The 23,318-nt window shown below is 44.3% G+C and overlaps 1 protein-coding gene and 2 long non-coding RNA genes across 6 annotated transcripts; 2 read left to right on the top strand and 1 right to left on the bottom strand.

Annotated features, from left to right (window-relative positions):
- LOC125739114 (uncharacterized) lies at nt 1–20,089 on the top strand. 2 transcript variants are annotated; one of them, XR_007397055.1, is made up of 4 exons: nt 1–523; nt 10,450–11,003; nt 18,829–18,989; nt 19,834–20,089. It is a non-coding gene; the product is annotated as an uncharacterized LOC125739114 (long non-coding RNA). The 2 variants fall into 2 exon arrangements; XR_007397054.1 differs by lacking the exon at nt 1–523 and having other exon boundaries at nt 9,235–11,003.
- On the bottom strand, nt 13,996–21,579 carry LOC125739053 (ADP-ribosyl cyclase/cyclic ADP-ribose hydrolase 1). Of its 3 annotated transcripts, XM_049008759.1 has the most exons (11): nt 21,508–21,579; nt 21,252–21,309; nt 20,264–20,412; nt 19,830–19,953; nt 19,029–19,155; nt 18,800–18,938; nt 18,454–18,536; nt 16,317–16,390; nt 15,794–15,886; nt 15,534–15,620; nt 13,996–14,604 (listed from the first exon to the last, which is right to left on the bottom strand). In XM_049008759.1, the coding sequence occupies exons 3-11, from the start codon at nt 20,271–20,273 to the stop codon at nt 14,529–14,531; spliced, it is 813 nt and encodes a 270-aa protein (XP_048864716.1). In that variant the 5' UTR covers nt 20,274–20,412; nt 21,252–21,309; nt 21,508–21,579; the 3' UTR covers nt 13,996–14,528. The 3 variants fall into 3 exon arrangements, with proteins under 3 accessions (XP_048864716.1, XP_048864696.1, XP_048864706.1); XM_049008739.1 differs by lacking the exons at nt 20,264–20,412; nt 21,252–21,309; nt 21,508–21,579 and having other exon boundaries at nt 19,830–20,077; XM_049008749.1 differs by lacking the exons at nt 20,264–20,412; nt 21,252–21,309; nt 21,508–21,579 and having other exon boundaries at nt 15,534–15,666; nt 19,830–20,077.
- On the top strand, nt 21,263–23,318 carry LOC125739115 (uncharacterized). Its single transcript, XR_007397056.1, has 3 exons — nt 21,263–21,334; nt 21,803–21,920; nt 22,106–23,318. It is a non-coding gene; the product is annotated as an uncharacterized LOC125739115 (long non-coding RNA).

Consider the following 23,318-nt stretch of genomic DNA (forward strand, 5'->3'; position numbering starts at 1 on the left):
ACGGTACATACAATTAGGGGAAATTAAATAACGTGGAGTTGCAGGATTGTTTACCGGCAGACAATTTTTCCAATCCCCTTAGGCCTATTACATGACGATACAAACAATTAGGATAAGTTAACTTAAATGATAACGTGTAGTAATACACAAATTTCACAGCAACTAATAGGAGCAATGTCACTTAAGTTAACATTTGCGCTGTTTGGAGAAATTGGCATGCATGTTGTTACGGTTCCGTGCATTCTGGTTATAAATCAAACTTCCTGAAAATCCCACGCCTTAACAGTTTCAACGTAGCGTTACAAATCACGTACATGCACGCACATAATCGCACAATGCATACACTCAAGCATGCACGGGCATAGACTAGGCTATTTATCGTGAATTTCGCCAATAAATATATCTTTGTGCTTCTTTAGAAACAGTACTTAGTCCAGTAATTGATGTATATTTGCTTGTCACGTGCGGACTGAACAGACGACGCAGGAGCAGGCACTGGGGCAAACAAAGGGTTTATTAAAAGGTACTGAAACAAACAAGAAAAAGGATGGAGAGAACAGGGGGGGAGGATAAGGAACAGCAGACTAGACAATACGATTTCAGTGATGGAACTGGGGAACACAAGACAGGGAAGCACTAATGAGGGACAAGTGTGGCTGGTTAAAGCCACACCAGGAGGGAGATCAAGCAGGGTAGGATATAACAGTACCCCCACCCCATACACGAATGAATGACAAACTGGGGAGAGTACCAAGGGGCCACACAATGGGGTGGTCAGATAAGGACATGGACTAGACACAAGACAGGACAGGAACAAACAAAACCTCAACACAGGAGTAGTGCACAGCTTGGGATTATGGGTACAGAGATTGAGAGATACCAGACCGGAGCACAAGGTCCAACACAGAACACCACTAAGAGCACAGAACAAACCAGAAACAGCAAGGAGAACAGACCAAACATCACTGAGAAGAACCTGGGCGGACAGGTGGACAAACCAGGAGGGCAGAGACACAAGCAAGACCTATGAAGGATGTATGGACAGAACAAGAGAAACTAACTGGAGGACACCACAAGGTATGAGATGGGGCATGAGACTACAGGAAAAGCACTGGCAACACTAGGGACCACAAAAATACAACCGAACAGGAACAGGGGGACGAACGCAAGGATAACCGGGACAGGGACAGACATGGGCAAGGACCACTAGCCAGAGAAACACAAAGGCTGGACAGAGTGCTGAAGGAAAACAAAAACTGGGACAGAACAGGTAGGAACAGAGGAAGGCTGGGGGGAAAGATCTTGAGGGTCCCAGCATGCAGGATAATGACCCAAGGATGTGGGTTCTCCCAAGCCTTGGAGGACCCTGGGTACCAGGAGGCACTAAGGGGTCTAGGGAAAAGGAGGGTGCTGATGGGTCTGCAGGGAAAGAGCAGAGATGGGACCAGGAACAAGGACAACAGGGCACTAAGGGGCCTGCAGGGTAGGAACTGGAACAGATGTAGAAAGGAGGGCTCAGTGGAAGTGGTGGAGACCTCATTGGGACAAGACAGGTTTGTCCAAGTCGGGTTCAGGCATGGCTGGAAGAGTTTTTGATCGCACAAGCTAATGGAGAGGCTCAGGGAGACAGACTGTCTGTTCCAAGTAATAGTACTGCAAAGGGTCCCAGACACTCATTCGATGGTCTGGTTTCAGGCAAGAAGGAGTTAGCAAGTTTGGAGCTGGTGACAGTGTCCTCTTTCATGGGGCTTGCCACACCCACACACACCTCTTCATGGAGGGCCCAGAGGAATCCCACTATCGCAAGTGCATCCTCTAGTGGAGAATCCATGGTGAGAGAGATTATGCACCCCCATAATTCCCAGAGGAGCACCACCATCGCTGGAGAAAGGCAAACCGCCGGCTGGGCGAGCAACCTCACATATACCCTAGAAAGGTACAGCAGTCCACAGCCAGGGAATCTGCAGTGGATTTTGGAGCAGACAGAGGCAAACAAAATAAGGTTTATTAAAGGAATTCCATCAAAGAGGGGAGAGTATAGGGACCGGGAGGGTGGACAGCATAACATCAATGACAGAACTAAGAATCACAAACCAGGAAATCACTTATATACCAGACTAACAATAAAGCACAATGACAGGCAGCTGGTGTGAATCACAGGAGGGCAGGAGTGAGAAGTAAAGCTAACAAGCGAAAGGTGTGGCTTGTTAGGAGGAGACAGGAGGATCTGCAGGCAGGGCAGAACATGACACTGCTCTTATTGAGCATTAAGGGTTTAGTTTGCGCCATAAACATTATTACATCAGCTTTCACAGTTTACTGGTAAAAAAAATATCAAGACATTTGGTGCAGAAGACAGGCATGTGTAGGAGTCACGTAGCTATAAATCCTGATATCCAGTGCAGGCGCTTAGTCATGTGGTAATATTACAAGCCAGGTAGCAAATTTACGAGTTTGAACCCGCCTCGAAACTTATTTGTAGGGTTGCAGGACACCTCCCGAAATGTATTTTTGGCGACTGACCTGATCCAGTGGTGTGGATGGAGGACAAAAACAGTGAGGATGGCAAGCATCAAGACTTCACTGACAGACAGCTTTTCCAATTCCCTTATTACATGACAGTACATACAATTAGGGGAAATTAATTTAAATGATAACATCCAGGGGGGGCGACATGGTGGTGCAGTGGTTAGCACTGTTGCCCAAACTGCTTATTAGTGTTTGCTGTCCTCAGCAGCCCTCTGTGGCCTTTCTGAATACTTTGGCTATTTCCATGTGCTTGTGTTCTTGATTTTTGAGGCGTGCGCTTTGATGCCGTAATGCTCTAGGAAGGAAAAATATGTGTTTTAAATATATGCGACTGTCTTTGTGTCCTGTGTTTGTTTCATCTTCAGAAATCTTCACCTCTGGGTGCCCTGCCTGGACAGAATGCACAATGAATCCAGTTCGGTCATTCTGGGACCGGTCCTCTGGCTTGGTAAGCTACCAGGACCGTGATGTGAACAATAGCCCTGTTGCTGCATTAGGACTGCTTTTAAACCAGTTGCAGTTGGCTCGCCGATGGTTAGACCACATGTACTGATAATACTCTTTGGCCATGCCCACCACAGCTCCCCCTACACATAGATCCTGTGCAGACATTCTTTTCTCTTCAGTCACTCACATTCTTCATACCCCAACTGTGAAACCTGGCTTCAAAACAGCTGATCTAGATCCAGGCCCACAGCCAGAAATGGTTTGTGGGTGTCCGGAAGCCCTTTCAGCAGGTCTCTATCAGTTGGGGAAGGGGGGAGCATAAATGTGTAGATTTCACCCACCAGGGTCTGAAGCAGATTTCAAGGTGGAGTTCAAACTTGATATTCCATACTTGCCTGAAAGATAGCAAAAAAATTCTGGGGGGTTCAGACTTATTTTACTACTTCACTCCATGCCTGCCTAGACCTCATACATCTGCACAACACCCATGAATATAGTAAGGACCAGTGAAGTGTGGAATGCTGGGAATGTGTTCTCCACTGGTGTTGAAAATGCACTCGGTTTATGCTGCTGCCTTATGTGGACGTAACCTCAAGCTCAGGACACAAGATGTGGTGAACGACTATTTCCAATACCCCTTATTTCCATTAGATGTTTCATGTGTACAGATATATCTCAAATATATCACATCAACATCAAAAGAGAGATGAGTAGGAGTCAAATCACATTTGAGTATATTAGAAATATTTTATTAAAAAAGTAAGCATCTCCCTGTCTTACTTGTACAAGCCTTTTCAGCACTCAGATGAAGAGTTTGGCAGCAAACCTTCCCAACATCCAGACTGTTGCAGGGGCTATGGAAGGTGGTTTGGTAACAGGTGCTATGGAAAGTGGTTTGGTAACAGGTGCTATGGAAGGTGGTTTGGTAACAGGTGCTATGGAAGGTGGTTTGGTAACAGGTGCTAAGCAATTTAAAAAAGGGACTTTGATGATACAGGTAGAATTACATCACATATAAGCTGAAGCGGGGCGGCCTGGTGGTGCAGTGGTTAGCACTGTTGCCTCACACCTCTGGGACCCGGGTTCGAGTCTCTGCCTGGGTTACATATGTGTGGAGTTTGCATGTCTCCCCATGTTGTTGTGGGGTTTCCTCCGGGTACTCCGGTTTCCCCCCACAGTCCAAAAACATGCTGAGGCTAATTGGAGTTGCTAAATTGCCCGTAGGAGTGCATGTGTGAGTGAATGGTGTGTGAGTGTCCCCTGCGATGGGCTGGCCCCCCATCCTGGGTTGTTCCCTGCCTCGTGCCCATTGCTTCCGGGATAGGCTCCGGACCCCCCGCGACCCAGTAGGATAAGCATTTTGTAAAATGGATGGATGGATGGATGGAAAAAGTCAGTTTGGCATCTAAATGATGAATGAAATTACTGTAATCATTATTTCACACTTAATTCACAAAACATTGGAGTTATTTGTGCTCTTCATGCACTGAAATACACACTCACACATGCACACCTATGGGCAATTTAGACACTGACATGTTTCTTAGAATTCTGGGATGTGGTTTGCTGTGTAATGAATGTGAGCAGTGTGAGTGTAACCCTACCTGTCATGGAGGAGGGGTGAACAGCCTTTGATTTTCCATGGAAGGAGAGAAGAAGTTTGGACACAGTGCTGTAACGAATGAAGATGAAGTGCCTTCTTAATCCACTCTTAAAATTAATCAATTAGCAAATGAACAAGCACATCAATGAACTGTCAAAATTCTGGGGTGAGCAGCCCCCCCAGAAAGTTACAGATGAAAGGGCCCCCGTCTGGCAGCAGAAGCAGCCTCTTTTAATTTCCATGATTCTTTCACTTCGACAGAGGCAATGGCGTGAGACACACGCTCGATTACGCCCCCTGCTGCCACGTTTGTGATGTCACTTAGGGTTTTAGGTTATTCATGTAACAGTTTAAATGTATTTATCTGGAAGCTTTTGGTGCCTTTCAGGTCACATTATCATGTTGTTTGTGGGCCGTCGCTGCTTGTCAGCAAAACTGAAATTATCTATCCTTTGGGAGTGGCCAGCCCGCTAGTCAAAACACAGGAAATCGATTGTTTTACATACATTTACTAAATAATAACGGAAGATTTTGCGGTATATAATTTTTTTGACATAATGCGTTCAAGGGGCGGCATGGTGGTGCAGTGGTTAGCACTGTCGCCTCACACCTCTGGGACCCAGGTTCGAGTCTCCGCCTGGGTCACATGTGTGCGGAGTTTGCATGTTCTCCCCATGTTGTCGTGGGGTTTCCTCCGGGTACTCCGGTTTCCCCCCACAGTCCAAAAACATGCTGAGGCTAATTGGAGTTGCTAAATTGCCCATAGGTGTGCATGTGTGAGTGAATGGTGTGTGAGTGTGCCCTGCGATGGGCTGGCCCCCCATCCTGGGTTGTGCCCTGCCTTGTGCCCATTGTTTCCGGGATAGGCTCCAGACCCCCCGCGACCCAGTAGGATAAGCGGTTTGGAAAATGGATGGATGGATGGATAATGCGTTCAGTTTATAATCCAGCTTAACCTCAGACGGTTATGAGCGAAATGCGGTCCGCTAGCCTGCAGCTACGGGGCGTGTGGTCAGAATGGTACTCTTGGCTCCTGCAGGAACTCTGAAAAATGGGACGTTTGTCCACTGGGTTTAATTGCATTAGATAAATGGAAAGTGGTGTTTTGGCTCCAAAGGCGGAAAGGAAATTACAACATTTAGTATCTGTCAGTAAAAAAGTCCGGAGAGAGATGCCCAGAAGGGAAGGCGCACAGCGCGCAAGCGAGGGTTCGGAAAGAGCGGCATTTCCAGGGTGAATGTGAGTCAATGATGTGTGCATGTGTGAGTGAATGGTGTGTGAGTGAATGGTGTGTGAGTGTGCCCTGCGATGGGCTGGCCTCTCATCCTGGGTTGTTCCCTGCCTCGTGCCCATTCCTTCTGGGATAGGCTCCGGAACCCAGTAGGATAAGCAGTTTGGAAAATGGATGGATGGATGAACCCTGACGCTGAATAAAATGGATTATATGATTCAGACTCATTTTCCTCATTTTGGCCATCGAACCGACACGAGTAAATAATATTGAGTTGCTGAGGGGACATTATTTGCATAAAGAATTTACGTCTCACAATTAAAATAGCCAGGACTCATTATGCGAGGTTGTGGAGTAGAGTAAATCATTTACATTTTGAAGCGATTTGTTGCAACCCTTAATTAGAGTTAGCATGCCGTAATGGCAGGTCGACGTGCGACGATTTCAGGACTCATTGGATTTGAAAACAATATGCCTACTTGACCATACTTGTGTTCATGTTTCACAGCATCTTCCATTGCTGAAGACCAGGTAAATACTCAAGAAGAAGTATAGAGGACAGTAAAAATCCCCAGATGTCATTCTTGCCCATCCACAAATATCAAGGATGCATCAGTTGCATCCTCCTGAACAAGACCAATCCCATGATTCACTGCACCCCAAGTGTGTTCTTGGGAGCCAAGTTAGGAAGATCGGTCTTGCCAAGACCACAAGGACGATCTTTGCGTTCTTGGTAATGAAAAGCACTCCCTGCTCTCAAAAAAAGTATGTTCTTTTGGATAAAATCATCTGCTATACAGTACTAGTAAAATGTAAGCATGACTGATGCCTGTGCAAGTTTTTCACTCATCTGCACATACAAAGTGTCAAGTGATGCGACAAACAGTGTGGTTTGGTTTGGTTGGGTTTGGTTTGGTTTGATTTGGTTTGGTTTGGTTTGACCCCGCTTTACTGTTTCGTGACTGCTGTGGTTCCTTATCAGTCACAAATGGCTGTGGTTTACAGAAGCACCCTGCTTACTAGCACAGTTTTGGGAATTCAGTTTTTCCAAATGCCCTTTCAAGATCTGCGAGCAGCACTCAGGGCAAGCAGGGAAGAGGATGAAGGAGACGACAGACGGAGTCAAATACACGTTCAGGATTGCAGATACCCTGGGCTTCCTGTCCTGCCTGCTTGGAGTTAATGACTTTGTAAACACTAGGCTGCACATCAAGGGGCATTTTGGCTGTAAGCTGAAGCATGGCTGGCAATTTACACTTTTCAAATTAAATAAAAAAAATGCATGCACACACAAAACTCTATATGTCTGTATACGGTATATATATCACACAGTGAATGTAGAACTTTATGGTACAGGACCTTCAGCCACACGGCATCAGTTTTCCTAAAAACAAAGCTTATTATACCATTTTACTTTGTGCTGAAGTGCTTGGTAGATCAGTTGTTCTCAGCCGAGTGTATTTCAGTCTGGTCGGGAAATGGTTTCGATGCGATTTGCTCCCTTGTCAGAGCGCAGGTGATATCACTGAACAAGCAAAAGAGTAAACAGGCTTACCTTACTGGTCCATTGCAGAACTCAGGCAATTTGCATAATTCAGTTAATTAGCTTGTCATTGAACTAGTTCCAGCTCCTAAAGTTTTATACCTGAATGTTGTATTCTTAAATATTATCCTTTTACATTTAGTTACGTGACAGTTAATTGCATTTTTTATTTATTTAGCTGAAGCTTTTGCCAAAGTGATGTAGAAGTGACGACCAGAGAACAAGGTCAGACAGTCCTTGATGTGTCATGCTCAGGGGCCCAATGGTGACATCACTCTGCCAGTATTGAGATTTGAACCAAACGACTTTCTGAGTCGTAAGCTGCAAAGCCACACATCGTCCTATTTATAGGCCGAAAAAAACACACAAATGCGGCTCTAATGTATAGATTTCTGGCCCTGGCTGCTGCTCCACTCCACTTTGTCCGCTTGTTGAAAAACAGCATCGATTCTCTCCGCTGCCTCGGCTGCAGACTTGCTGACAACGTGCAGAGCACTTTGCAGCGCTTAATTCCTCCCCGCGCCAAAGTATCTTGATGCAACCGTATGAAGATAACAAGCTAATATATTCAAACAGTTCTGCGCGTAGACAGATTCCTGCAGGAGAGGATAACAAATGGCTTTGCGATCAGCCTTTGCTATTCACTAAGGCTGCCTCGGGATGGCGGCGACTCTTGGGGGAGCTTGTAAAAATAAACGTCTGAGAACTAACATCAGTGCCAGGGAGGCAAACAACAATTGTCCTGCAAAGTCTTTCCAAAACGAAAGAGACGCACTGGCTTCAACGTCACAGACAGGTCCATGTTGTTCCATGTTCATGTTGAATAGATAAAGTGTGCAATTCTGGTGAACTTATTAGTGCAGAGTGCAGGATGATTGGAACCTCCTTATAATACTTAATATACTTAAATGCAATATTTCAGCGCGGCACATGCAGTGAAGGTCTGTGCCTGTTATCAGACAAACATTTCTGTTTTTCCACGTTATTGATGATGATACCTGTGATGCTTGGATGGCGGTGACCATGTCATAATGCTGCATCGATGCTCTGAGTTTCATGCTATCGCCAATTAAAGGGGAGGACACGGTCCATTCCAGGCAAGATCGTCACCAGGCGTCTGGCTAAATGCACTTTTCTCTGAGGGACCTTGCGCTAGTTGGAGTAACGTGACGAGGTTCACAGCCATCTGAATGCAAAACGTGGAGCTGGTGTCAGATCGGTGGCTGAAGATTATTCCAGGATCGCTCAGCTTGTGTTTTGTCTCTTTGCCTTAAAGATAAATGTGCTCCCTTATGTATAGATTTATTAAAACTAAATCCTTAATAGAAAAATGAGCACTCGCTATAAATCTGCTAGCACTATTGCGAGTCTGACTTGGGGAGATTGGAGGTTGTCTGACTTTGCACGGCTTTCAGGGTCAAACATATTTATTTGTGTTGACTGATTCAGCTCCAGGTTAAAAAAGGCGTCATCACCTTTATTACTTTTCCCGGGAAAACGGCTCCCTCTCCCCTGACTGGTGTGCAGTGGCCCTGCAGGTTGTGGCCGTCGCAGATAAAACGCAACGTGCTCAGACCTGACCTGTTAGTGCCGAAAGAGGAAAAGGCCCCTGCTTGCTGTTGCTTTGGCCGTGCACCACATCACCTGCTTCGTTATAAACGCGTCAGCAGTAAAAACAGCCCTGATCTCAGAATTCCGTCTGCGCGAATGAGACCTTCACGGGCACGTTAACTGCTGCATTAGACTGATATCGACTGGGATTTACAGTGAAAAGCAAACGGCAGCATTTCTCATAATTGATCATTATTAAATGGGCACAATTGTGTTCAAGCATAATACAAAAATATTTCCTGTGTTTTGCTGGGCCAGAGTTATAGCAAGTCTGATCTATAAGAGTCGATTAGGAATGTGGACACTCCTGCAGCAATTTCTCCTCAGCGAGTACCCATCCTGGGTTGTTCCCCGTCCAGTGCCCACTGCTTCTGGGATAGGCTCCGGACCCCCTGCGACCCAGAAGGATAAGCGGTTTGGAAATTTGGATGGATGGATGGACTTTGGACGGCAATGGAGTGAAGTTTTACATCCTGTAAACGATGTGTTCTGAGATGTTTGAGAGAACATCTTGTGGTGTTGTACTAGTCTGTGTGAAATCGATGCAGGAGGTACAGCGTGTTATCAAAGGGAGGTGCGTAAAGTCAAAGTGCGTCAGTCTGCACCGCCGCTCTGTTCCCCTCTCACCACTTTTATTGCGGTGATTCCTTTTTTCTTAACTTTACATCCCCTGACATCCGCCAAACAGACTACTGACATTTCAGCCAAGATTTCAGTAATGTTTCCAACAGTCTGCATTTCCTGTCTTATAAACGTCAGACAGGTACTGGAACAGCTAAATATTCAAAACTCATCCATCCATCTTCCAGCAACTAATCTCAGTCAGTGTCAGAGGGACCCTGGTCCCTTACACACTCACAAACACACTCATACCCTACAGTCATTCATAGCCCCAAGTAGTCCTTGCATTTAACATGCATGTGACAAATTGGTTAGAGTAATTAAACTTAATACTTTTCATGACGGTACATACAATTAGGGGAAATTAAATAACGTGGTGTTGCAGGATTGTTTACCGGCAGACAATTTTTCCAATCCCCTTAGGCCTATTATATGACGATACAAACAATTAGGATAAGTTGACTTTAATGACAACATGTAGTGATACACAAATTTCACAGCAACTAATAGGAGCAATGTCATTTAAGTTAACATTTGCGCTGTTTGGAGAAATTGGCATGCATGTTGTTACGGTTCTGTACATTCTGGTTATAAATCAAACTTCCTGAAAATTCCACGCCTTAGCAGTTTCAACGTAGCGTTACAAATCACATACACGCACGCACATAATCGCACAATGCATACACTCAAGCATGCACGGGCATAGACTAGGCTATTTATCGTGAATTTCGCCAGTAAATATATCTTTGTGCTTCTTTAGAAACAGTAGTTAGTCCAGTAATTGATGTATATTTGCTTGTCACGTGCGGACTGAACAGAAGACGCAGGAGCAGGCATTGGGGCAAACAAAGGGTTTATTAAAAGGTACTGAAACAAACAAGAAACAGGATGGAGAGAACAGGGGGGGAGGATAAGGAACAGCAGACTAGACAATACGATTTCAGTGATGGAACTGGGGAACACAAGACAGGGAAGCACTAATGAGGGACAAGTGTGGCTGGTTAAAGCCACACCAGGAGGGAGATCAAGCAGGGTAAGATATGACAGTACCCCCACCCCATACACAAATGAAGAACAAACTGGGGAGAGGACCAAGGGGCCACACAATGGGGTGGTCAGATAAGGACATGGACTAGACACAAGACAGGACAGGAACAAACAAAACCTCAACACAGGAGTAGTGCACAGCTTGGGATTATGGGTACAGAGATTGAGAGATACCAGACCGGAGCACAAGATCCAACACAGAACACCACTAAGAGCACAGAACAAACCAGAAACAGCAAGGAGAACAGACCAAACACCACTGAGAAGAACCTGTGCGGACAGGTGGACAAACCAGGAGTGCAGAGACACAAGCAAGACCTATGAAGGATGTATAGACAGAACAAGAGAAACTAACCGGAGGACACCACAAGGTATGAGATGGGGCATGAGACTACAGGAAAAACACTGGCAACACTAGCAACCACAAAAAGACAACCGAACAGGAACAGGGGGATGAACGCAAGGATAACCAGGACAGGGACAGATATGGGCAAGGACCACTAGCCAGAGAAACACAAAGGCTTTTTAAAGTAAAAATTCTGCTCCATAGGCATGTAGCCACTTGGTAAAATGCCCCCCCCCCCACCGCGAAAATTTCTGCTTTCGATCAGGCACGTAGGCAGGTAGCAAACTTACGAGGTAGAACCCCCCTCGAAACATATTCGTATATATCTGGCGTGGTGTGGAAGTCAGAGAGATAAAAACAGCGATGATGGCAGACGCCAAGATTGTTTACTGACAGACAACTTTTCCAAATCCCTTAGTCATTGGCTCAGAGAAATGTAACCGCTGGGAGTCAGTGTCAGCCAAATGCAGCCCACGCGTATAGGAATTTCCGACTGCATTCACTGGCTGACCTGGAGGATGGGCCAGAGCTCCTGCCACTCATTCTAACGTTACTCTAACAATGTTCACATTCTACTGTTCACATGTGTGCGTCCGGACCAGCTTATTATTCCTTGACTGATCTAGATAGAATAGCATTGCTAAAAACTGAATACATTTTACAATGGTCTCCAGAATCATTGGGACCCTTGACTGGAAATGCACTAAAATACTATATATTTACACTGTATAGAGATAGGGGCGGCATGGTGGTGCAGTGGTTAGCACTGTTGCCTCACACCTCTGGGACCTGGGTTCTAATCTCCGCCTGGGTTACATGTGTGCGGAGTTTGCATGTTCTCCCCATGTCCCCTACCTCTTGCCCATTGCTTCCGGGACAGGCTCCGGACCCCCCCCAACCCAGTAGGATAAGCGGTTTGGAAAATGGATGGATGGATACAGCCAAACCCCATTAAATATCACAGTTTATTAATGTTCCATGCACACTTTTGATGGGATGACACAGAAGGTTTGAGTTTTGAAACAGATTTTTAATTAATTAAATGAATGAATAATTTTATTTGATTCCATTCAAACATTAGTAAAGTACAGCATTTCTCACATGTTGGTATTTAGAGTTTGTCTTTGTAATATTTAATGTTTTTGCAGCATTTCAGTGCATTTCCAGTGGGGGATGTATAAGTACTTCTGGAGTCCACTGTATTTGTATGAAAAGGGAGTTCTAGGTTAGTGGAACTAGAAAGTTGGGGGGAGGGGAGGGGAGTACCATGAGAGCCTGTGAGGGAAGCCGGTCTTATACACACTTAGTTGCTGTTGAAGGCCAGCTGGCGAACTCAGTAAATAACTATGTGACCGGCTGGGCTGAAGCAGTGAGTAAAGGTGGAGAATGGGAGTTTGGCTTTGTGTTATTCTTAATCCTTTGTAGTTCCTAAGCGTGTGCTCCAGTTTCATTAACTTACTCTTTGCTTTAATAAACCCATGAGGCAAACTATTTCCCACTTTGAATTTATTGATTGTGAATTCTAGGTTTTATTTTTGTATTTTTACATTTTCTGCTAAATTCTTTGAACTGAAAAGTTGGAACCACAGCCATAAAAACACAACACGCAAATCAAAAATGATACCGATATGAATAGTTGGATACTGTTCTTTTGGAAACAATATGATATTAGGCCTAAATGAAATAAAGACTTATAGCATCACATCAAACAATAATCTAATAAGGTGTTCAGCTTAATGACAGTTAGGATATGATTTGTGTTCAAAGGCGCGACCATTGAACTTGAAGTGATAGCAGCCAAGCAGTAATTAACAACCAAAAACTACCTGGGAGGTAGAAGTAGAAGATATGAAGAAAAGATGATAATGTTCTATGACATGCAGGGCTTGCTTTGAACTGCATTTGAACTGTCTGAGTGTCTCATGGAGTGCGGGATGGAGTAGGCAAAGAGAAGCATTCCAGAGTGCATGTATTTGTGTAAGTGGTAAATAAAGGATAAGGAATGATCTGATAAGAAGTTAACTTCCCATTGTGTTGCCAATCCCTCTTGTTCAAAAAAAGCTTCTTTTTAAAAAGCCTGCTGGTTTCCAAAGCAGGAGAACCTGCCTCTGAGGCAAGTCGGAATCCACAAACATGTACTGATACAGCTGCACAATGCATTCACATACACTCACAACTGAGGATGTTCATTGTGCAACCATAATATTTCTGAGAACTTTCTTCCCTGTGACTGGTAGCTGTGGTGGTAGCTGTGCTTAATTTTAAAGCCCTTTATTGTGCTATATGTTCGTCCACAGACTGGTTACGGCAGTGGAAATGAAAAAAGCCAATTTGACAACCAATAATTCAACACCAAAAGCAACACCCGAAGAATGTGGCATATTTCTAAAAGCACACAGAAGTGGATGACGGGATGATCCAAGTGTAAACAGTCACAGACACAAGGGATGGAGTTTCCAGTTGCACTTTAGTTTTTCAGCAATATTCACAGAGGAATTGCTCATATATTCAGAAAATAAAATGATATTAATTATTCAACTCTATAATTATACTATTAGAGGGAATATAAAGTGCAGAAATCAGTCAGGTGACTTTTGATACATGGAACATTTATTAATAACGATTATACAGCAGACAACTGTCCAGCATGGCATATCATAAAACATACATATGCAGTAGTTAATAGCATATGCTAAACATCAGGGATAACCTGACACTTCCTTATAAAATGCAAAATGCATTTCGGGGGATTCAATGCACAAACACACAATGTATCAATGTACAAACACACCTGTGATGAAGTCATTTAGTAGATTGTGAAACAGGAGACCCAAATAAATTACAAAGACATTATAAACATGCAGTTTGTTTATAAAAACTGTGTAGTGAATTTTGCAGCCTGGAGATTATTGGAGCTGTGTTTTTACTGCGTCAAATAAACTCCCACAGTCAAAACTTCAGACTTAATATTTACATATTTTAAGGTCACACCAAGGCGTTTTGAAATCCTGGTCCTGGTAAAAACTGTACTGCTTCCAAGTCTCTAATCTAATCAATGCCCTCTGACATAGTACTTCAGGAGTTTGCTAAACAACCTCTCAGAATGAGTCTTCTATTACACAGATAATCAAAAACCATTCATAATAATAATTAAAAAACAATATACTTTTATTGTTCCCGATGGGAAAATTCTCTTTTCACCAATTCCATCTTGCTGGCCATAAAGAACAGCCACCCACTGCAGCATCCAGCAGGCTGGGGGTTAAGGGCTTTGCTAAAGGGCCCACACACATACCAAGTCCAGGTTTGAACTGGCAACCTTCAGATCACAGACACAAAGGCTCAGCCCACTGAGCCACACGCTGCTATAGTTACAGCTCACATGGGATCTATGCCCACTCTGAGCCCTATGCAGCCTAGAACAAGTAGATATCTAGATAAGATGTTAGCAGAAGCTGTTACTTCCTTTCTACAAGCCTCCAGTGATATAACTGATAATACAGCGTTTTAATGGCTGTGTCCTCTGTTCCAGCAGAGGGCGCCCAGCATTCTATAGCAGGTTGTTGTGGAATATCTCGCATGACAGTTGTCTTGGGTTCTGAATGCACTGAAGAATCATCAGTGTCCTGTAGGTACATTTACAGAGGGCATCCTGTACTTCCTGTTCGCTGCAGTACCTCACACAGTATAGAAACTACTTAACTGCAGCGTTACATGTAGCTTAAAATGTACATATAAAAGATGTGTGAAAATTGCACAGGTATATGGGAAACAGTATAATCTACATATATAATCTACAATCTACACCAGGAGTGGGCAATCTTATTCAGAAAGGGCCGGTGTGTATGCAGGTTTTTGGGATAATCTTTAGGTCAGCTGTTTACACTCAGGTATGTGGACTCTTCAGTCAATCAATCCTCTAATTAGTGACCTAATTAGGGAGTTGCAGTGAAAACCTGCATACACTGTAACCCTTTCTGGATAAGATTGGCCACCCCTGATCTACACACCATATGGACTAAAATATTGGGACATGTGGTCATTACACCCACAGGAACCTTTATGACATCCCATTCTAAATCCATAGGCTGGAACAGAATAGGGCCCAAAGCTGGAAGCATAGAATTGTTCCCACATGACTGTGCCCCTGTGCACAAAATGAAGTCCATAAAGACATGGCTGGGTAAGTTTGGTGTGGAAGAACTTGACTGGCCGACACAGAGCTCTGACCTCACCCCCATCAACTGCCTTTGGGATGAACTAGAATGGAGATTGCGAGCCAGGCCTTCACATCCAACATCAGTGCCTGACCTTACAAATGTTCTTCTGGATGAATGGGCAAAAATTCCCACAGATGCACTCCATAATCTGGTGGAAAGCCTTCCCAGAAGAGTGACACCTGTTATAACTGCAAGGGGGGACTAACTCCGTATGCATGCCTATGGATTTAGAATGGGACGTCATAAAAGTTCCTGTAGGTTTAATGGTCAGGTGTCCCAGTACCTTTGTTCTTATAGTGTATATGATATTGATCCACGTGGAGAGCTCTACTTACATATCTGTATCAGTGCAGGTCCACCGAAACCCTCTGGTCTTCAGGATCTGGATGAGGTTCCGAATGGATCCTTTTGTGCAGGAATCTCTGATGATGGAGACACACAGAAGGCCCACAGAGGCAGAGACAGAGGCTGACATAAGGAAGGACATGTGCATAAGGGATTAGGTTCTCTGTCAAGGGTTGATTGCTTTAGGGTTCACACATGGAAGTGATGAGAATTTGATACGCAGAGGTTAAGCCCTGCTGATCACACCTACATGATTGGGCCCTCCAGGTTGGCTACCACCTTGATGTTGACATGGTTCACCATCCTGGGGTTCAGGCTGTCCAACTCCACACTCCCAAACATGCTATGAATATGGTTATAGAACCAGAACCAGAATTAATATCTGTCCTCCACATTAGTATACTGGAGCACTGGTGGTTCGAAACAGTTAAACAACAGTTAAATTTCCAGTTTGTGCAGTTAAATTTACATTTGTGCACTTGGTAAAAACTTGGTAGATCGAGTGGTTTATAGAAAGGAGAAGCATTGCAAGTTTGGCAATAAGAAGTTATAATGGAGAATCCAGAGAAATATGTAATCTTTGTGTAGACATATTTCAAAATGCCATGATGTTAGAACTGTTGACATGTTGACAATGCAGAGATATGTGTATGTGATTCATGTGTTACTTCAGTAGCCTGCAAACATGCAGTACAGTAAACTGCGAGGTGCCTCACAAGCTCTGATAAGTGCTGGTGTGACAGAGATAAAGAACAGCCTCCAACCCCCCCCACCTTGTCCTGTTAAAGGCGTTCTCCATGGAGCCATTCAGTATGACAGTGATGTTTCCACATGCAGAAGCTGCAAACTAAGAAGGTGGACAGAAGTCATGACTGTTAAGATAAGCAGACAGATCCAGTGCAATGGAGACATTTTAGGGATGGTGGAGGAAGAAGCCATCGGACATGGGATGATGTTAGCCTCAGATGCGGGGTGATCTGTTGGAGGAAAGACCTGCAGAAAGCTCATGTAGCTCCATCTCTTTGAATCTCTGTCAATGAATTTATATTTTATCAAGTACAGTGAACATCAAGAAGCCAAGTATGCTAGTATGAGAAACCAAGTATGCCAGATACTGGAATTTGCCAGTATGAGAAACATTTACCTAGTAATTCCTAACCTCTTAACAGAAGGAGAACTGCATCAGTAAATATACAAATGAGAAGAAAATACAATTACATATGAATGTACTTCAGTGATGGCGGATAGTGACTGGGAATCTGTGGTAATGGTTGGGTTATCTGGTTAATGGATTAAGAAGTCAGAGAAGAGGGTGGATCAGAAACAGATTACATCACCCTAATTGGTCTGGACCTGACTGAATCGATGAAGATGTCTGGGTTCTCCTTCACGGTGTGGGATCTTGGGGCATAAGTAAGGTGCCACAAAATTAGGAAAATAGTACAAGAGACAAATGGTACATGTAGCTATAAGGAAGACTCAAAGCAACATGATACAGGGGGACCCAAGACAATCAGCCCCTGTTATGGACCCAGGCGGATTTGGCACAGGAGTGAGACATGGTGCAGGCAAGACAGAAATGTGGACGACCCCCTTGTGGCTCACCAGACAAAACAGGGTTTATTTAAACAGAAAGACACTAGAAATAACTACAAAAACAAAACCAGACCTCGAGGGGTCAAAACTAAAAGAGATAATTAAGGCAGACAACAAAAAGATAATGGTTACCAGGAGCAGGTTGGCGAAGGACAAAACATAACTATCTTTAGCAACATAGAAACTTCACTGACATCCATCAATCAACAACAAACCACTGGGGAACTGAACTGAGCAGGGACTTAAATACTAAGGGGTGACAAGACTAACAAAGGGCAGGGGAGATTAATCAATAAGGGTTGGGAAAACAGGTCACAGGTGAAACTAATAATTAACTCAAGGAACTAAACTGGGAAACTAAGAACTAACCAAGAAACAGGGAAAACAGAATCCAACACTAGGAATAACAAAGATCGATAAACACAACTAAGGCTCAAAGCAAGAATATCAAAAACTGAATACAGAATCACAGACTAAACTGATACAAAAGAAACAAAATACAAAGGAAGCACAAGACAGAGCAGTTCATAGGAAATCTTATGCTTAACGATTTAAGTCATGCGGCCGACAGGGAGCAGTGGGACAACACAAAGACTGACAACAGGAGGGACGGGATGAACAGCAACACCTGCTGGCCAAACGGGGAAAGGACACAGAGTGGAACAACAGAAGCTGACCCTGACAGTCCCAAATCTTGTATCTGAGGTACTGAACACCAGATGTCTAAAGAAAAGAAATTTAATTCTCTCACTAGCTGGCCTCTTAGCCCTAAGCATGTTCAGCTATTTGCACGTCGCATAGCAAGTCATAACATCTGATAAACATTACGCCGCTTGCTTTCTTTTCTGGGGAGGCATCATTCATTTTAAATATCACAGCTGGGACAGGATGAGGATCCATGCAACAGGGGAATGGGTGGAATATACAGGGAATCTACTGGGGCTTTAAGGGTTTAACAAATTAAAGGAATGGAATGGACAAAGAATGCAACTGTTTTAACTTTAGCAAGGGGGCCAAGCAGGGGAAAACGATATGAATGTCTATGGATTACGGCATATAAACACAGGGGCTTCGTCTGTCTTGCTGAGTGAGAAAATAGAAGATCGTTGTATTATTAATAAGGTGGTAATGGGGCTCATTAGTGCCTCAGGATGTCCATGCATGTGACCAAATAAACATGACACCATGTCACTGTCTTACAGCACATAGTTTGCCATCAGCAGTGCAGCAGGAAGGCAGAGAGAAGAGACATCAGACTTCACTGGTTTAGCACTGCTTGTGTTGCTCTGTAACAAATTGTGGTCACATGCTCACATTCTGTGATGCTTGCTTCCACAGGGAGTACACTGGGTGGTTTGCGCAGGTTGACCACTCTGGACAGGAGTTGAAGTCGAACCCTTTCAGAAACACATAGAGAAGACGAACTTTCTAGCAAATACTCAGTGGGAGAGAAAAATAGTTAGTGGGAGGGAGAGGTGAAGTTTACATTCTTCTCCATAATGACCCTGTCATCTACATGACATTGTATCTGACCCTACACAAAAATTAAGGGGTGGGGTATGCTTGGTAAATTTTACTCCCACCTTGGCGAGCAAATTCTACTGGGGGGTTGACATTTTCTGCCAAAGAATTTCTAGCTACGCCTCTGGATAGGTTTCACCTCTGTGCTTCTCTTTCTGTCCACACCAGATCAGGTCGTTGAACATATATCCAACCAGAGTATCTTCCAGGGTGCAGAAACGGCGTGTGATGGCCGAGTAACTGTGTACAAACTCCCGGGTCTTACTCCAGAAGAGGAGCTGGCGAGCAAGAACATGTTTCACACAAGCTGCAAGAAGAAGATGAAGCAGGTGCATTGTGGTGTGGGTGTGAACACCAGTGGGACTGACTCTGTCACAGGGGAGGGCTTGGGGAGCTGCGTGGAACATGCAGCTGTAGTCCTTCACTCTGACGTCGCATGGCGCTCTCTGGATTACTGCATTCCGGAACTCCCTCCAGATCTCCTCACAGTTAAACCTGAGCACCCCCCCCCCGCACACACACAAACAAACACACAAAAACATATACACTTACAAGCTCTGAATTCAAAATAAGATAAAGACAAGATCCATCCAGCCATTTTCCAAACCGCTTATCCTAGCCTGTCCCGGAAGCAATGGGCACGAGGCAGGGAACAACCCAGGATGGGGGGCCAGCCCATCGCAGGGCACACTCACACCATCCACTCACACACCATTCACTCCCGTGGGCAATTTAGCACATCCAATTAGCCTCAGCATGTTTTTGGACTGTGGGGGGGGAAACCGGAGTACTCGGAGGAAACTCCACAATGGCATGGAGAGAACATGCAAACTCCACACAGATGTGACCCAGGCTGAGACTTGAACCTATGGGTTCAATTATGGGTGAGAAACAAAATCACTAAAGAAATTATATTTTTGAAGATCAGGTTCTGAGCATGTGCAGTTACAGCACTATGAAAACAGAGGACACGAAATACATAAACTAAGGCGCTGAAACCAAACATTGACCATAAATACCAAGAATTTATATGCCACACCAATCTCCCATAGTTATAGAAACAGAGAAGTTTGATCAGTGTCATTCAAAGTACCTTTTCTCCGCTGCGGTGCTGTTGAATAAATCACTATTTCTGACCCCATCCCTGCCTCCCACCCTCCACGTTTTACCTAGAACCAGGACTAATGAGTGTCACATAGCTGAAGCACCGTCCCAGGACGATCTGTTTGAGGTTGGGCGTCGTCCCCACGTCAGCGCCGAGGTCATCGAAGAAGAGCAGGAGCACGAGAGCAGCTGGGAGATGGTGTGTGTGTGTGTGTGGCAGATGATCCAAAGAAAGGATACATATTAAAAAGGTTACAAATGTAACTGATGCAAGTTTATTAACCCTCATTCTAAAAACAATAAAATTGAGCATTATGTTCCTCCATGTATGCTGGTTATATACATTCTTTTTATATGCGTTGCTTTGAATTCAACGACAGTTATGTAACAGGAAATGTCTCCACCAGTCATAAACTAATCTATATTGTAGCAGCAGGATGCTTACTGAAATATGACATAACCATTGTATCTGATATGCCTCCGACTACCCCGGACTCACCGGCAATCATGCTGGAAATCTGACAACCTGAGTTTCAGCTCTATGCCTGCGAGCAGTGAGGTCAGTCTGGACACACTGGCAACGACTCTGGAACAGTGAATGTTTGTTCTGTGCACTGGGTCACTCACATCCCATCAAGTCTTCATTCCCTTTTCAAAAAAGGAACATCTGTATCATTAAGCAGGGAGTGCATTCCGTCTGGGTTCCTGCAATGCCTGAGGCTGCCTGCAGGCAAAAGAAAACTGATTCGGGGTAATCTGTTTAGCAGCTTAAGCTTGCTGAATCTGCATCGCCCCTAATACCGATGATATTGCTCTTGAACCAACATACACTTTCCCAGAATTACACCACTGGGATTTAACCCTAAAACCCTCTAGGGTTACAAAGCCATACTGTCCCTGTGTAATCTTGGGGAGAGAGTCATTTTACACAGGGCTGTAAATTAACAAACTACAAATACTTTTTGTAGTCAAGTCAAGTCAAGTGGACTTTATTGTCATGCCAGTCATATAAGTACACAGTGGTACGAGATATTGTTTCCCAGGAAAAGGGCATAAGACACATAAGAACATAAGACACATGGGGCTGTATTTACACAGATTAAGTACACAAGTGCATACATAGGGGTTGGACATTGTGACATGACAAGAGGGCAGACACAGTTTGTACATGAATACATTATTAAGTTTAAAGTTGGCATTCGTTTACTTGTTATTGAGTACATATGAAATGCTGTAAAAATACTTCTATTGTACTATTTGTCTTGCAAATGTATCTACTTCCCTAACTTAGCCTACTGATTTTATTGGCTCTTATTTTCCTCTCTTTTGAAGCTATTAACAGCGATTGGACTGTTTATATTCCATAGCCAATCATATGAAATTGCTCCTGAATTGGTAATTGGTTATTATGTAAAAAGTGAGTAACCCCTAATAATCATGAGATTACAGAACTAGTACAGCCATGGCCTCACCCGTGAGAAGCATACCTTTGTCGTCATGTCATTTCAGCTGCGCCTTCCTGTTTTCTGCATTCAAACATCAAGCCTCCAATTTGAAGAAACATATAGAAGTAAGCTTCAATTTTATCACATGGCTTTATCACAACATTTCAACCTGTTTAGCTTAGCCTACAATAAATGACCTAGCTATCTCTGGTATAAGATGTGAGGATTTTCTGCACTCTGCCCACCTTTGATCACTTTGAACAGCAGACTCAGTCATGAGAATCACTTAGAAACTCACCATTTCACCAGCACAAACGAGCCAGGGGTGGGTCTGAGCAGCTTGATGGAAAATCGCAGGACAGGATCAGAGTAGACCGTCTTTAAGGTGCCTGTACGCAATCCATCCTCTTGTTCCTGTCGCTGGTGAATTTATCTCTCTTATTTAAACACCTCTGCTGAGCTGAGGCATATGGAGCTTACTAGTTTTCCTGAAAAAGGAGGCTGCAGGATCACCCCCTAATTAAATTAGGCAGACGGTCATATGACACAATTTGGGCACTGCCCCTTACTCCACTTTATCTCCAAAATACCAGATCCACAAACCCTCATCTGGACTTCAGGAGCTTTCTGGAGCACACCAGACATCAGAGTTACAAAGGAACCTTCCAAATCCTACCCCAAATCCTCCCAAAGTGGGGTCTTCCCCAGCAGGTACACAGTTTGCTCTTATCCCTCTATAGTAATTGCTTCCTGCACTCCCAATCCAAAGCCTTAATTAATCTTTTGTTTTATTCTTGCAATGACTAGATTTTTATTGACATTCTTGTTACTTATCCTTCATGAGAGCAATTTCATATGATTGGCTATGGAAAATAAACAGTCCAATTCTGGAACAGATCTCACCTTCACCATCGAGAAGGTTGTGAGAGCCCTCAAGAAGACCAAGGGGAACACAGCACCTAGACAATGTCAATGGCCGTGTTCTACGTCATTGCGCAGAGCAGCTGGGGGGGCGTGTTTCAGCTCCTGTGTCAAAGATCAGTAGAGAGCTGCACAGTTCCTCAGTTATGGAAGCACTCCACGGTGATCCCCATCCCTAAGAAGAGCTCAGTCAGGACTCTGAACAACCTTAGGCCTGTGGCTCTGACCTCACTTGTGATGAAGACCATGGAGAGAGTCATGAAGAAGCACATCGTCAAGGTGACTAATGCTCTGATGGACCCTCTGCAGTTTGCATACCAGGCAAAACACCAGGCAGGTAGAGGGGTTGATGATGCAAAATTATTCATCATGGACACCATACACAAGCACCTTGAATGTCCCAACACCTCAGCCAGACTTCTGTTTGCTGACTTTTCCTCAGCATTCAATACTATGCAGCCACATATCCATGCAGAGAAACTATCCACCCTCTTCCACCTGGATGACCAGCTAGTTCCGTGGATCCTAGATTTTTTAACCAACAGAACACAGAGAGTGCTGGTTAACAACATCTTCTCCGACCCTCTCCTCCACTGGCTCTCCTCAAGGCTGTGTCCTCTCACCTCTGCTCTTCATCCTCTACACAGATGACTGCAGGTCTTCCCACCATGACCGTTATCTGATCAAGCATGCGGCTGACACCGTTCTTCTGTCTCTGCTCTCTGGTCCTTCTCACCCTCAGAACTCAATGCTCCACAAGTCTGTGGAGTGGTGTGACCACGCCTCACTAGAGCTGAACGTGGAGAAGACAAAAGCGATGTTGGTGACCTTTTCCAACAAGCATAGGGAACTGGCAGCAGAAGACACCAGCACAATCCATGGGAAGACTATGGAGCTTTACTATACTATACTGCTATCTGTGATAGTATACTCAGTTTTGCCTTCAACACTGAGGAGATTCTAATGAGATGCCAGCAGCGGCAGTATCTCCCGAGGAAACTCAGCAGCTTTGGAGTCAACAAGAACATCTTGAGGACATTCTACTACTCCTTCATTGAGGGTGTCATAACATTCTCAATAACCTGCTGGTTCCATGCCACCACTCTGTATCACAGAGCCCGCCTGTAGAGGGCAGTCAAGGTGTGCTCTAAAATAATTGGATCCCCAGTCAGAACTCTGTCTTCCTTA

Source organism: Brienomyrus brachyistius, chromosome 1, assembly GCF_023856365.1.
Source record: "Brienomyrus brachyistius isolate T26 chromosome 1, BBRACH_0.4, whole genome shotgun sequence".
NCBI classification, from domain to species: domain Eukaryota; kingdom Metazoa; phylum Chordata; class Actinopteri; order Osteoglossiformes; family Mormyridae; genus Brienomyrus; species Brienomyrus brachyistius.